A 14,815-nucleotide genomic window follows, 5' to 3' on the forward strand; every position below is an offset into this window, starting at 1 on the left:
ATCAACCACCACACACAAAACAAAGCCATTTCTCTAATGGATTTAGACTTGGGAATACTTGTTGAGTATATTGAGTTGAATACATTGAGTTGAATACATTGAGTTACTGTACTAGGCATCAATATACGCTTCCCTGGTAGCTCAGCTGGTAAAGAATCTGCCCGCAATGCAGGAGGCCCCAGTTCGATTCCTGGGTCAGGAAGATCCCCTGGAGAAGGGGCAGCCTACCCTCTCCAGTATTCTTGGGCTTCCCTGGTACAGATGGTAAAGAATCTGCCTGCAATGTGGGAGACCTGGGTTTGATCCCAGGGTTGGAAAGATCCCCTGGAGAAGGACATGGCAACCCACTCTAGTATCCAGTATACTTGCCTGCAGAATCCCCACGGACAGACGATCCTGGCAGGCTACAGTCCATGGGGTCACACAGAGTCAGACACAACTGAGTGACTAAGCACAGCACACAGGCATCAGCATAATGTTATATATGGCTACAGTAACCAGTGTAAAAGAAAAAACTACTGTTATTAAATGACATTTTAGGGTTAACTTTATAAAGAAAAAACAAATGAATGTTCCCAGAACTCCCCAAGTCCTTGAATGCAGTAAAGAAAACATGAGACAGAGACCACTGATGCAACAAATGAGTGACTTTATTAAGAGAAAATGACAAGGTTGGTGTTTGCCTCCAATCACTCAGGAAAACAAGCACACAGACTTATACAATACTTTGGTTTAAAAATTATTCATAATATCAATGTTAAGCCTGACGTTAAAGGAATCAAATGGGATGCAAGGTGTAAAAAATGAAGCACTGAAACACAAGCTTGCATAGATGAATAGATGGAGATGTGTAAGTGGCACTGACGGGAGGCCTGAGTACTGGAGAGGCATCACCACCTCAGCCGCCCAAGACACGAGAACGTCTCCAGCACCACGCTTTCTCACTTTCTCCAAAGAGGTCATGAGCAGGAAGGCGTGCTGTATGAAGGTGAATTGAAACCGTCTGTTTCCATAAGCCTCGTCCAGAAGGATGCACATATACCCGCCAGCACCCAGTATCAGGCACCTTTACGGCATCCACAGTGTCTCTCAGTTTCATTAATCTCTAGACAGGCATGTGATTTGAGGTGGCCTCCTCTTTTTCTGAACTGAGGCCAGTAACTCTGTTCCATTAAGGTTCTGTTCAATTCTGTGAAATAACTATGTCAAAGCTGCCTTTCCCCTAGGGCTTGGCTACAAACTGGTAAGTGCTTGGGATAACATCTCACTTGTTTAAACATCCACATTCTAAATGTCAAAGGGCTTTATTGCCAAAGCATCCAAAACCTTTTGGGCACTGTGCAGTTATTAATCTCTCTCAAGAGCGTACTTTTCCAAAATTTGAGACAAATGACAGCGCACCTCAAATTTCCTGAGCAACTTGATTCATATGAAAAACTCCTGTACTTTGTAATTCAGCACCTCTCAGGATACAACAGTGTGTTGGGATGGATTCTTCTTAAGGACCACCGCATTTACAGAGAATTCTCACTTTGGAATATCATTTCTATACCCTATCATCTCATAATACTTCATGAACAAATACTACCTTGCTTTTAAGAGGCAGGTAGAAAATACAGCTATAGCTGGGAAAAGACATTTGGCTTTCAGTTGATGGCAAACCTGAAGTTATAGCCTACAAGGATTCTAGCAGCTAATTCAATGAGAAATTTTAAAAATTCTAACATCAAAAACCTTCCCATTATATTTAACAGCTAGAAACTATTTTAGCAGTTATGGTCCAAAACTCAGGGCAACAAAAGCTTCTCCCAAGCATATGAGGTGTAACAGTATATCCTCTCACCTTTCTCTTTGTTGTCCTTAATCCTTGCTCTTCTGTGAAGGAAATGTCACTCAGACCCTGTCTTTCAATTCTTCCATTCTTTCTATATGAACCTCAGCAATGAGTCACGGGGCACTAAGTTATACAATTAACTCTGTCCTTATCTGAAATGCTGAAATCAGCACAGTGCCAGCTCCTTAGGCTATACACATTTAACCCAAAAGTGAGAAAAACATTTTCTAGTTTGCTGAGAATACACAAAAACATGTAAGTCTATTAGGAACATATTTCTAGGCAGTGTTCACAAATGTTTAAGGGCAGAAAGAGTGATCTTTAGGACCAGACATTTCCACAAATCAACATGATTACTTAGATGACATTGTATTACTCTGTGGCATCAAATGCAAACCTAAAAAACCACTCTGGTGTCTTCCCTACCCTAGCAAAAGTTTTTCTGATTTTCTCTTGAAAGTAATAAAACAGAAACACTTTTCACATCAACAAATCTCCCATTTGAGTAAATGTCTCTGTTTTGTTTCGGTTTTCTCCTTTTTTGTTAACGTATGTATGCATTTCAATATATAAGAGTGTTAGCAAAATTTTTACAGAATAACTGACTTCACTGCATAACAGAACCTTTGGAAACATCTTCTACACAAACACCATAGGAAATGAAGACAGTCAACTCTCAGCTATTCAGGAAGTGATCACCTGAAGAATACGCTCAGGAAATTCTCACTCTCCAACCACCAGCATTCCTGATCATGCCACTGCTCATTCACAGACTGAGAGGCAATTTGAAATGAAATGACACGCCTATCAGTGCATACGTCACCCATAGCTCGGTGGAAGTCCAAAACGTCTGATGACAAGGAGGTCTGGGGCTCACCTGTGAATCTGATACCTCAATGGAGAGTTGACAGTCACTCATCTATAGGAAATACAGTACACTGACCTCGGTCAGAATCAAACTAATTTAAGGCAATACTGCTCCTCACAGACGTTGCTGACGTAAGTGTAAGTCTCATAAGAGAAGTGACTCTGCACAAGTGAGGGTTTCTTTCTTTACCCTTCCGTTCTTGACTTCTCTAGAAATAAATCTACCACTTCTAATGAGAGTTAAACATCAGGGGCAACAGCAACCCCAGCTGTTCCCTTTGAAAATCTTATGTACCGCCAGGGATGACAGAGACTCTTGCTGGAGAACCCCGGGTGACACTGCGCCCCTCACAGCACTATCAGGACAGTCTCTGGTGTCGTAGGCCACCTACGACAGACGAGGGAAAAAAAAAGATCCTATCACCAGTAAGACCAGCAGTTATGGCTTTAAGACACAGGCACCACCAGACAGAAGGAAAAACACTTTATCTAGTCACTCCTCTGACTCTGCGCTGTAAGCAGTAGACAAAGTATCATTAAAAACGTTCTTTTTTTTTCTTTTTGCTCAAACAGCAGGTTTTTATTTTTGTATGTTTGGTTCTAAAAAACTGATGTTATCAGAATATGACACACTACGTAACAGTGACATCTACCTGAAGGGTTTCCTTTCTGCATTGAAGTCCCCAACACAAACCAAAGGGAAACAAGCCTTTGAGAGCAACTTCTGTTTTGTTCTCAGTTCTTCAGAAAGCTGCTTACATGGCAGTCTCGTGCCTTTAACAGGCTGAGGACATTACAATCACCAGTTACCTTTCAAGAAAATCAACACTGAATAAATGAGTAATCTCCCCCAACGTGATTTTTATATAAAGGCAACACTCATGAAAAATCAAGGCCCGAAAATGTTAACCACTCATGTGGTAAACCGAATGCACCATATTATACCAGAGATTTCTAAACAGCAATTTGGCACAAGACAAAATTCGGAGAGTATCAGACAGCATTAAAGAAAAATAATTATCAGTTAAACGTTAAGTTTTATACTGAAAAGTCCCGACATTGTGCGAAGGGTATGGACAAAGTCAGCAATGGATTTATTCATCGTCCAGTTCTGCTGCAGGCCACGAAAAAAAAAGGGGAAAACAGGTTTGGTTCCTAATTTTCTCAAGCGAGTTCAGTGGAGCACAAGGCCCAAGGTCATGCTTTTTGGAATATGTTGATCTAGATCCAAGTGGCCACTGCTATTCTAGAAAGGTTTTCCTCTTGGGAGCATCTATCCGTATCTTTTCTACTTCAGATGTTTCCCTATGATCAAAACCCATGAAGTCTTTTCTGCAGTTCGTCTGCGGCTGGTTATTGTAAATTCACTTGATAAATATTAAGTCACTGTGTGCAAAGTCACCTTCTAAAAATCTCAATGTCATTTTAAAGCATGTGAAGCAACTGTCCCGTCACCCAATAAAATTATGTCTAACAACAATTTGACAATACAGTCACATTTTTTTTCAACTCAGAACATTTAAACTGACCCTTTTCTAACCTTGCTTCCAGGTGATGACTTAAAAAAAGTTAGGTTGGGGTGATGCGGTGTCCATGTCCAGCAGCCTCATGACAAGGCTCCGCAGCACACTGTGCTCATTCAGTAACACTGATGTTAATGGGGTCTGGCCCCTGGGAGAACAGAGGTATAGAAACAGGAAGATTTTCCAAGGCCAGAATGATTACATCACAACATTAAAGTATAATACACTATGGATCTAAAAATTAAACTGTGTGTGTTCCAGCAGTAGGAAAAGAAGTAAAATAAATGCTTCCATATTTATATAAAAATGACAAGTGGAAAGCAGAGAACACAGTGAAGATGTTTGGCAGTTTCTTAAAATAAAGTGCTAGTTGCCTCTAAATGGGGCTTCTCCAGTGGCGCAGTGGTAAAGAATCCACCTGCAATGCAGGAGACCCAGGTTCGATCCCTGGGTTGGAAAGATCCCCTGGAGTAAGAAATGGCAACCCACTTCAGTATTCTTGCCTGGAAAATCCCATGGACACACACAGTTGCTCCTACAGTCTCAAAATCAACAATAATTAACAATTACACTATTTGAATGAGAATAAGAGGAATTCAACTGGTTGTTTGATGCGTCTTCTTATTCACAGGAAAAGAATTACTCTGATACTCTTTAAAAAATGTTTGCTTTACAAAAAAAAAATTAATTAAATTAAAATATTTAAAAACTCTGATCTTTAAAAAACATTAAAAAAAATAATGAATTTTCAATACAGATGTTGAATGGTGTGTAATGAGGGAAATACTACCTTTGGTCACTTACTAACATAGCTGAAACACTAATATCCTGGTTATGTGTAAAGTGACCTGACATTTTTTGAGTAAAATACACCCAGTTAGCATTTTACAGTAATAAATATGATTGCATGAAGTAGTACATGAGAGGATAAATGGAGAATTTGAAAAGAAGAACTGATGATTGTATGAGATAGAAAAATAAACATTTATAAAATAAAAATATGGCAAATGATGTTGCCCATTTGCCTGATTTTCAAATAAAAATACATTGTTTTTCTTTTCTTTAAAGCTACTATAAAAAACTTTTAAAAACATGAAGCAAATCACAGGGCAGACAAAGAAAAATATAGCATTACTATGAATCAAAAGGCCTAACCTTTGATATTGAAAACATCTTCTGGAATTTGATTTAAGGCTAGCACCTCCATTTGGTCTCCTCTTGCCTATTTAACTGAAGATTTTTCTTCCTCAGTCATTTCATCCTGGACATGCAAAGTTATGTTCTTTTCCCTTTACCTATTTCTCCAAAATGACTACAACCTTAAGGATTTTATTTCTAGATTATTATTTTCTCAAAACTTAACTCTTAAGTATCCTTTGCTTAAGTTCATACAATCCAAAAACTATGAAATTAAACCTATTCCTCAAAATGAAAAACCCAAATCCTCTGAGAAGCTAGTCTAAAAAACTTCATGAATATTGTCCAACTAGAAAGACTATTTCAAAAGATAAGGCCAACAGAAGGCAGTTCCCAGCCAGAAAGGAATGGATTAGCAACTTTTTTCTCAAGTATAAATATGCTGAATATGCAACATGACTGATATTTATGTTAACTAACTGGTATGGAAAAAAAAGCATTTCCATGAGGCTAGAAGATTAACAAAAATTCCAGATTTCCTGAAGAGGGGTTTAAGGTCTGGCACAAAGGAATCCAACACCCATGTGTCACTAATGTATGTGCAGGACCAAATAATTGGATGAAGAACTTCTTTATCAACTTCGAGTCCAATTAATCTGCTTATTGACAGATATACAACATTTTTTTGAGAGGTTGCCAACCAATGCTGCTATGTTTTCTATGCAAGAGGAAAAATTCAATCTTACAGCCAGAGAAAATGACAGCGTCATTACTTACATAAACATCTTTCCAATTCTAATTCCCTTGGCTTTATACATAAATGTAAAATAAGAGAAGGGATACAAAATTTTTCATCTTTAATTGATCTTGCAGACTTGAGTTAAAACTTCTTAGAATTAAATTTTTGCCAATAAGTACTAAAAAATGGTTCAACACCCAGACGCTTTAGCATTCTTGCTATTGTGGAGGCAATAGCAGAGACGGTGTTAGTGAATGACATCTAGGCCAAATCTTCCCAGAAGGGTGTGTAAGGATACATAAAACCTCTACAGTCTTTATAGTCAGTTACATATTTCAACTGTTCCTTTTTATTTTTCTTTTTAAATACTTTATGGTTGTGATTTTTTTCTTACCCTGAATAGCCAAAAAAAAAAAAAAAAAGCAAAAGTCTCTTATCTTTTAATGTATCATACACTAATGCACAAAAAAGGCTATTTCTTATATTCTTTTATTCTGCATTGCATCCAAACATTATGTTTTACTTCAATCATTACCTCCACAAAATCCTAACTGCTAAGTAAAGCCTATTCATTAAATATCAATACTCCATACCTAATGAAAATGGCATTTTATAGAGCTCTTAGATACTATACCCCAGGACGTATATGCTCCATAGAGATGGCCAATATTCAGAAGCTAGATTTTCTTGTACTGCCCAAGTGATCAGGAATAACCAAAATATTTTAAATGAATGAAAAATACTCATGGTCCAAAAAACACTTGAGGATAAATCTCAGGAATACAAAATAGAGGAAGAAAAAAATAAGCGTGGAATGTGTTCTGTATCATCCAGTAATTTTGCTACAGTGAGTCCGTTTTCAAGGCAGATTCCTAGGTTTTTACGGTTTATAATGGAAACCTGAGGAGAGAAGGAAAAAGGAAGAAAAACGATTAAGGAAAAAATGTCTGAGGTGCTGTTTTTCTCCCTGTTCAAATAAAACAATGTTATCTATATTTCTATGCATTTCAAATGGTTCATGTGTTTTGTTTGTTCTTGGTTGTAAGCATACAAATTGGCTCTCCGTATCTGTGGGTTCTCCATCCAGCATGGATTGAAAATATTCAGAAAAAAAAAATCCCAGAAAGCTCAAGTTTTGAATTTGACATACATTTGAAGTATTTACAAAGTATTTACACTGTATTATACATTATTAATATAAGTAACCTAGAGATGACTTAAAGTTTAGGGGAGGGTGTAAGTAGGTCATATGCAAATAATATGACATTTTATATAAGGGGGCTTAAGAATCCAGGGATTTTGAAATCCTTGGGAATTCTGGAACCAATCTGGAACCAAGGTACCTAGGGAAACTGTAATCAATGTGTTGGTCTAGTATTACATATAAAATGTATGGCAAGGACAGGAATGCACCTCCTAAAAGTAATGCTTGTATATAATTTGAGAAAGAAATAAACAAGGGATGCTGAAAAGGTCACCAACTGATGAAAATCGTAGTGTATGGGTTGTTTTGATAATGTTCAACTAACCTCATCTTTTTGTCTTATTTTCAACATTGGATAAATGCAGGATGATAGGGGAGCAGGAGGAGAGCTTTTCATTATTTTTATTTTTAATTGGAGGATAACAAGGAGAGATTTAAAAAAAAAAAATAGAATGCCTGGCAAAACATGTCCTCAAAAATCCTAATTTAATGAGTCTGGAGTGGCACCTGTGCACTGGTATCTTGTATGTCATTGCAGAAAAGAAAATTTAAGTAAGCTTGGAAAGGTAATCATTAGATTTGGGAAAAGATAATGAAAACATCACCTAAGAAATCTTCAAAAAACATAAAAAATAAAAAACACCAACTAATAAGATCTAATATTTGTGAAGTCCATTGCAATCTGCTTTTATGTATTTTACTTATATAATTCCGACAATGCTGACACCATGAAACTCACCTATACTTTTAGATGAGCAAATTAATATGAGAAACTCCATTTTCATTATCTCATTTTATGACTGTCATAAAATTACACATTAAGTCAATGCCTATCGTTGGTAAAGGAGACAGACCTGATTATTCCTTTCATTTTAAAGATCTGGTCCAACTTAGATCTCATGTTCTTTCCTCATTTTCTTTGCCCCATTTTTCTTCTGTGTGAAGTGTTTCTGGGGATGTGTATGTGTATCTGTGTACTTTAATCTAATTAAGAGAGTCATGGGCAGATGGGAAACAATAGCCAGGACAGTAAAAGTCCAACAGATCTAAATGGGGGACATAGCCATCTATTAAGAATCTGATAAAAGCTATGAACTCTCCTTGGAGAAAATGCAAATAAATACTGTTGACCCCTGAACAATGCAAGGGGAGTTAGAGGCACTGACCCTTTGCATAGGTGAAAATCCACGTACAATTTACAGAGGCCCTCTGTACATTTGTTTGCTGGCTCAACCAACATGGATGGTGTAGTACTACAGTACTCACTACAGGAAGAAAAAAAAAGAAATCCATGTATAAATGGATACACGAGCAGTTCAAAACTGTTGTTCAAAGCTCAACTAAGTGCACACAGAAAATCTTCCATTCAATTTAAGGTGTCTGCTTTCTGTTTCTAAATCATTTTTTTTAAAATAAATGAAGAATAAAAGTTATGACCAACCTAGACAGCACATTAAAAAGCAGAGACATTACTTTGCCAACAAAGGTCTATCTAGTCAAGGCTATTGTTTTTCCAGTAATCATATACGGATGTGAGAGCTGGACTATAAAGAAAGCTAAGCACCGAAGAATTGATGCTTTTGAACTGTGGTGTTGGAGAAGACTCTTCAGAGTCCCTTGGACTGCAAGGAGATCAGTCCTGGGTGTTCACTGGAAGGACTGATGTTGAAGCTGAAACTCCAGTACTTTGGCCACCTGATGCGAAGAGCTGACTCATTTGAAAAGACCCTGAGGCTGAGAAAGACTGAAGGCAGGAAGAGAAGGGGACGACAAAGGATGAGATGGCTGGATGGCATCACTGACACAATGGACATGGGTTTGGGTGGACTCTGGGAGTTGGTGATGGACAGGATGCCTGGAAGCTGCGGTTCATGGGGTCACAAAGTCGGACACGACTGAGCAACTGAACTGAACTGAACTGAACTGAACATAATGATCTTCTCCAGTGGATCTTCCCAACCCAGGAATCGAACCGTGGTCTCCTATATTACAGGCAGATTCTTCACCAACTGAACTATCAGAGAAGCCCTCTAATAAATGAAGAATAATATAATGATCTGCTCAAAAGACTAACTTATTTTTCCACTCTAGTGATCTATAATATAGCACCTGGCTTTTCCACTATAGCATGGCGATTATTAAAAACGATCTTACAGCTGACCATATACATTTGTCTTACCTTTATGAGAAGACTCTGACTTTGAGTAGTGACGTGTGGAATTATGCTGGTTTCCAGAAGGAGTGTAATCCAAACCCTCAGCATCTGTCATGGCAGGTGGTGGTGGCCTAAAAAAAGTCAAGATTTAAAGAGACACTCTATGTAGTGATGACTACAATTCCACCCCTCACTGGATCTCTTAGAAAACATAGTTTCAGTGGAGATGCAAAGCCGGAATATTTCAGAATCCTCATGGTAGTTCCTAGCCAGTTGTATAACCTCGGATAAATTATTTAACTTTTGTTTGTTTTGATGCACATAATTCAATAAAAACAAGTATCTTCTGGGGATCTAACAAGTGTGAGGCACTGGTGGGCTTCCCAGGTGGCTCAGACAGTAAAGTATCTGCCTGCAATGCAGTAGACCTGGGTTCGATCTCTGGGTCAGGAAGATCCCCTGGAGAAGGAAATGGAAACACACTCCAGTATTCTTGCCTGGAGAACCTCATGGTCAGAGGAGCCTAGCGGGCTACAGTCCATGAGATCGCAAAGAGTCGGACTCGACTGAGCGCCTCATACATTCACATTCATTCACTGTGCTAAGGCATAGATAAACAAAGATTAATAGATATGATCACTGCCATTAATGAGAAATATATTTTGTTTTCGCAGGTTTCATCAAGAAAAAGAGAAAGAAAGGAAAAGACAGAATGGGGGGAGAAAGTAATTAAGGGAGAGAAGGTAGCAGCTAAGAGGGGAGGGAGAGGGGACATTGGTCAATACAGGAAATTTAGAGCAAAGTTCGTTAAACCACTAGGTGGCAGAGTAGAGCTTAGAGAAGGAAAGGACAGTTATAATACATGTGCAACTTCATGTCAAAACAAGACAACTGTAAAAAAAAAAAAGGGAAATTTTTAACACTCCAAACTTTTATTATTTTAATTATATAACAGATTTTTGCAGACACTTGGCATTGATAAAGCTATAAAACAAAATCTCTCATTTTTTTGGTGTTTCCCAAAAGTGTGCTCAAATTGCGTGTTAAGAGCATGGAATCATTAGTTTATAAATATTAGAAATTAAATAAGTGTTTTTCTTTCATTATTCACAGACATTTAGAACATTCACCTTTAAAAAGTAACATAAGTCTTAGCAGGTAAAGTTGAGACAAAGCAATCTGACTCCAGAATTAAGATTGTTAACTAAAGAAGTAACTTATACTCAAGAAAACAGGATTTATAATCAGGGTGGCAGGGTCTCTATTTTACTCTTTTTATTATCCTCATTAGATGACCAAATACTAGAGAAACACAAGCCAACTGGTACTGTCAGAAAAACTCATCACCAAGGAAAGGGATGCTGAAGTGTTGAACAAAGTTTAGGATGTCAACAAATCCTCTAGGATAGCCCCCATGAGGATAAACAGATCAGCCTAGGATGCCCTCAGTTATCTGGTATGCTGTTTTATTAATTTTTTGCTCATGTGGAGAACAAATCTTGGGTTAATGCTTCCAGGGGTTCTACCAAATTATCTGTTGCACTGGAGACAGTTATTTCAGCTCAGGGTATTTAAATCCAAAGTTGGAAAAATCTTGCTAACTAATAGTTTGTTTTATAGTTTCTGATGTATTAGGATTACCTGTTTCCAACTGTTCTTATGAAATGATTTATATCTTTAAGCTAGTGATAAAACCAAATATACTTCAGAATTCACTTAAAACTCATTTCTTCAAGAAGCCTTCCCAGACACCCAGACTAGGTTAAATGTCTCCTTATGCTCTTCTAACAACCTGCATTTTTCATCCTTAGCATTTAACACAATCATAGTAGTTAGTTGCATAATTTTCTGTTTAGATTATAAATTTCTTAAGAGCAAGAAAATTTTTGTTGACTGCCACTTACTCTGGGTCTGGGCAATTATTATGGAGCTCAATAAATACTGGATAAATGAATAAGTGGAGAAAAATATATTTCATATTCATAAGAACACTGTAGGAACCAAATGATATTTATAAAATCCTTAAGTTTTTCTAAGAGAAAATACAAAAACAAAATACCAAGTAGCATTATTAATATAAAATCCTATAGTTAAAACAGTTTAGAACTTAGGTTAAAACTTTTTCCAATTACAAAGAATTGGAATTAATTCAGATTGACAACTAGTTTTCTGTTTTTTAGAGTAGAAATCTTTAATGGACAACGAAAACGACTTTTAACCATGACTGTTATAAGCTCTCCATGAGAATCTGTTTCCCCTGTACCACTATTGGTACTAAACTGAAGTAAACATCTTGAACTAGCAAGCTCCAAGTTTCTCAATCCTTGAAACCATCTTTCTGTACAAATGGTTAACTCATCTTCCACCATGATTAAATCTGAAAGAGGAAACCACAGAATCTAACTTTAACAAAGCATACCTTCTAACATTAATTGTACAAGTTATCTATAAAAAGATCATAAACTATAAGTTTTAACTATGAAAATACAGATTTCATAAAAGTCTTATTCATTTTGTTTTGCCATATATAGAGTCTTTCTGCAAAAAAGGTTTTTTTCTTTTAGTACTTTATTTTTTGATTAAAAATAATATTTTTAATAGTTATAGACAAATATTCTTAAGTCAAAAAATAACTTCAGTTTTACTAGTCATAGGCCACTTTTCATTCATTTACAAAGGCCAGTTTTAACACAGGATCATTTGATTATTCATTCTTTCAATATATCAAATATTTTTAAGAGAACCCATTTACATTTCAGAAAGTTGCTTTCAACTTTAATAAATCCTTTAAATAGATGTTTCAGACTGTTCTATCATATGCTGTCAAAAATACTGGTGTTCTAAAAAGTCCAAGGACTTCAAAGGCTGCAAAATAACTCTAAAGATGATTTTAATTCCCTTTATTAAAAAAAAAAAAGGCATAATAAGCAACTCCTACCTATTTACCTACTGAGAACAGATTAGTTCTTCTTGTTTTACTTGGATGTTGTGCAGGGATATAAATAAAGCTGAACTAAATCTAAAATTTGCTTTAAAAGACATTTGGCATGTGTGTAACTAAAAGCTGTAAGAACCAATTGTGCACAATTAGACAAAATACACTACTGTGCCCTAAAAGTTTTACAATCTGATATAATTTTCTGAAAGGTATTTATCTTCTGAAAGCCCATGAGTTTAAAAATAGAGTATGGCTTTTCAAGAACACGAAATACATTCTATTTAAAGAAATAAGTCTAGTAGTTTAAGCGTGAGCAATGAGTGACAACAAGAGTGTATATTTTTCAATGTCATAAAACTTATCCTTTAATAATTAGTAAACATATCATTAATAATCAGGACCAAAATACTGTACAAAGTTTCGATAATTTAGAGTTTTCAAATGTTAGATTTAGTGTAACTTTTGTCTTTTTCTTTTTAACTTTCTCTTTTCCTCTTCCAATCAGTTTTTCCTTCAAAAGCAACAGAAAGCAATAAAGAAAAAATAAAGGTTGCTTCCCAAAGACTTAAATGTTGACAATTTGCAGTGGAAAAGTAGCAGTTGCTCCATAACCATGACCCCAGACCGCCTGAGAGAAGTTAGAAAGTATACATATACTGTAGCCACAGCTACCTGTTGCAGTGGGATGAAGAACAGTCTGCAATGACTGAAATGAATATTTGCCAAGGACACTGAGACTCACACGGAAATGAATTTAGACATGTGTAAATGTCATGCACACACCCATGTGATCATGGAACTCAGTAAACATTTAAAACCTGAGATTTTACTTAAGCAAATGGTTAATCTCATCCCTTCTTAGTTGAGGGCAGTCAATTCAGTGACTCCAGAAATAAGAACTGGTCCTAACAAAAAAGTGCATCTCTCCTTACCTCAGCTTCTGTAAAATTCCCCATCTTCCTGAGTTGACTTGTTCAACACAATTTAAAACAGAAAACAAAGCTTGAAAATAATCCTGCGAGACTTGATACCACCTCACAACTGCAGATTTCTAATCTCCTCTCCAAGGAACGAACACTCTTCCCAGGCAGCCAGTATCTCTTGCTCACCCCAAGGTCAAGATCCTCACTCCCCTTTTCAGGTGTCATCTTACCGTGCTGGTCTGTCATTCTTAGAACGGTGAGGTTCATCACTCTCTTTTGACTTTGAGTGTGCTGATTTAGCTGTTTTGGGCTAAGGGGGAAAGAAAAAAGACACACACACACCCAGAGAACAGCAAACAGAGAAAGATTAGATTTATAGATTATCTAAATAATGTCAAACTCTCCTTTCGTAATTTTAGGTTACTTACACCTAGCTTAGCAACATAAAATATATTTAAACAGTTACTTAGAGACTAAAAATTACAGTTATGAAAGAGTGTTGCAGGTTGTCAGTACAACCAGATGAGTGGACTAAACCCTCACAAACAGGCTCTACCACAGAGGTACGCTTGGTCACCCATTAGTAACAAGGCAGCCACATGTAGCTGTCAAGAACCGTAACTGGGCACGAATCTCTCAAGCCTCCCCCTCCCCCATATCCTCTGCTTCAGCTCTCGTATGAAGTACTTCCATAAAAGTATATGGTGCTCACTTCCTGAGTGGTTTTACAGATGTGAAAACCCCCACCAGATGAAGACGTGAACTACATGATGACCACAAGTACACAGTCTCCAGATCTTCTAAAAATGCTTTCCTGAAACCCACCAGGGAGTTCGGGCCTTCTGAGTACTAGCTGTCCCTGACTGCATGTATGGAGCCTTACAATAAATGCTACACTTTGCTTCACCACAACCCAGTATATCAGTAGATTTGCTTTACTGTGCAAGAGCAAGCAGATCCAAGTTTGGTTCAGTAACAGAACTGGAGGACTCCCAGAGTCTATCGAATCCAGCTTCATGCTATTAAACTTGTTTCTTAACATCTGACTTAGGGATGATAACTTTCAAGCCCAGAAATAAGGCATATTCATGCCAACTTTTCTGGAGAGAAACAACTCCAGCCACACTGACATTCCTAAAAATACCAGAAGTCCTGATGCTTGCTAGAAATGTGACCTTCTTCCTCTTCCCTTCCTGATGTGTAACCTTTAAAAATACCTACTTCCAGTATAGCTGAGTTAACAAAGAACTTGAGGAACTCTTGGGCAATTACTTGCAGCTTAATTTACGTAACAAGAGCATTTGGGAAGCCTTCTATGAAAATGATATATGTCTGTTTGGAGAAATCCTGAATTACGAACAGGGTAAATAGATAACAGGGAAATAATATTTTCATTTGCTTTTAGATTCGCAACTGAGCCACAGGCAATAGTAGAGAAATACTATTATAATACTTCCTCTTTGTTTTTCTCGAAACATATGCTGAGACTGTGACA

The 14,815-nt window shown here is 37.0% G+C and overlaps 1 protein-coding gene across 13 annotated transcripts in view; it reads right to left on the minus strand.

Moving 5' to 3' along the window:
- Nucleotides 1-632: 632 nt before the first annotated feature.
- Nucleotides 633-14,815, minus strand: part of CCDC50 (coiled-coil domain containing 50) — an 86,466-nt gene continuing 72,283 nt past the window's right edge. For 6 of the 13 annotated variants that reach the window (XM_042233147.2, XM_060404738.1, XM_042233140.2 and 3 more), the window contains 3 exons: nt 13,551-13,630; nt 9,484-9,590; nt 633-7,000 (listed from right to left, as the gene is read on the minus strand). In XM_042233147.2, the coding sequence (XP_042089081.1) occupies nt 6,981-7,000; nt 9,484-9,590; nt 13,551-13,630 (207 nt within the window). In that variant the 3' untranslated portion in view covers nt 633-6,980. Of the gene's footprint in view, nt 7,001-8,470; nt 8,570-9,483; nt 9,591-10,370; nt 11,837-13,550; nt 13,631-14,815 lie in introns of those variants that run through there. The other 7 variants (XM_042233143.2, XM_042233139.2, XM_042233138.2 and 4 more) reach the window with 2 other exon arrangements.

This window comes from Ovis aries, chromosome 1 (assembly GCF_016772045.2).
Source record: "Ovis aries strain OAR_USU_Benz2616 breed Rambouillet chromosome 1, ARS-UI_Ramb_v3.0, whole genome shotgun sequence".
NCBI classification, from domain to species: domain Eukaryota; kingdom Metazoa; phylum Chordata; class Mammalia; order Artiodactyla; family Bovidae; genus Ovis; species Ovis aries.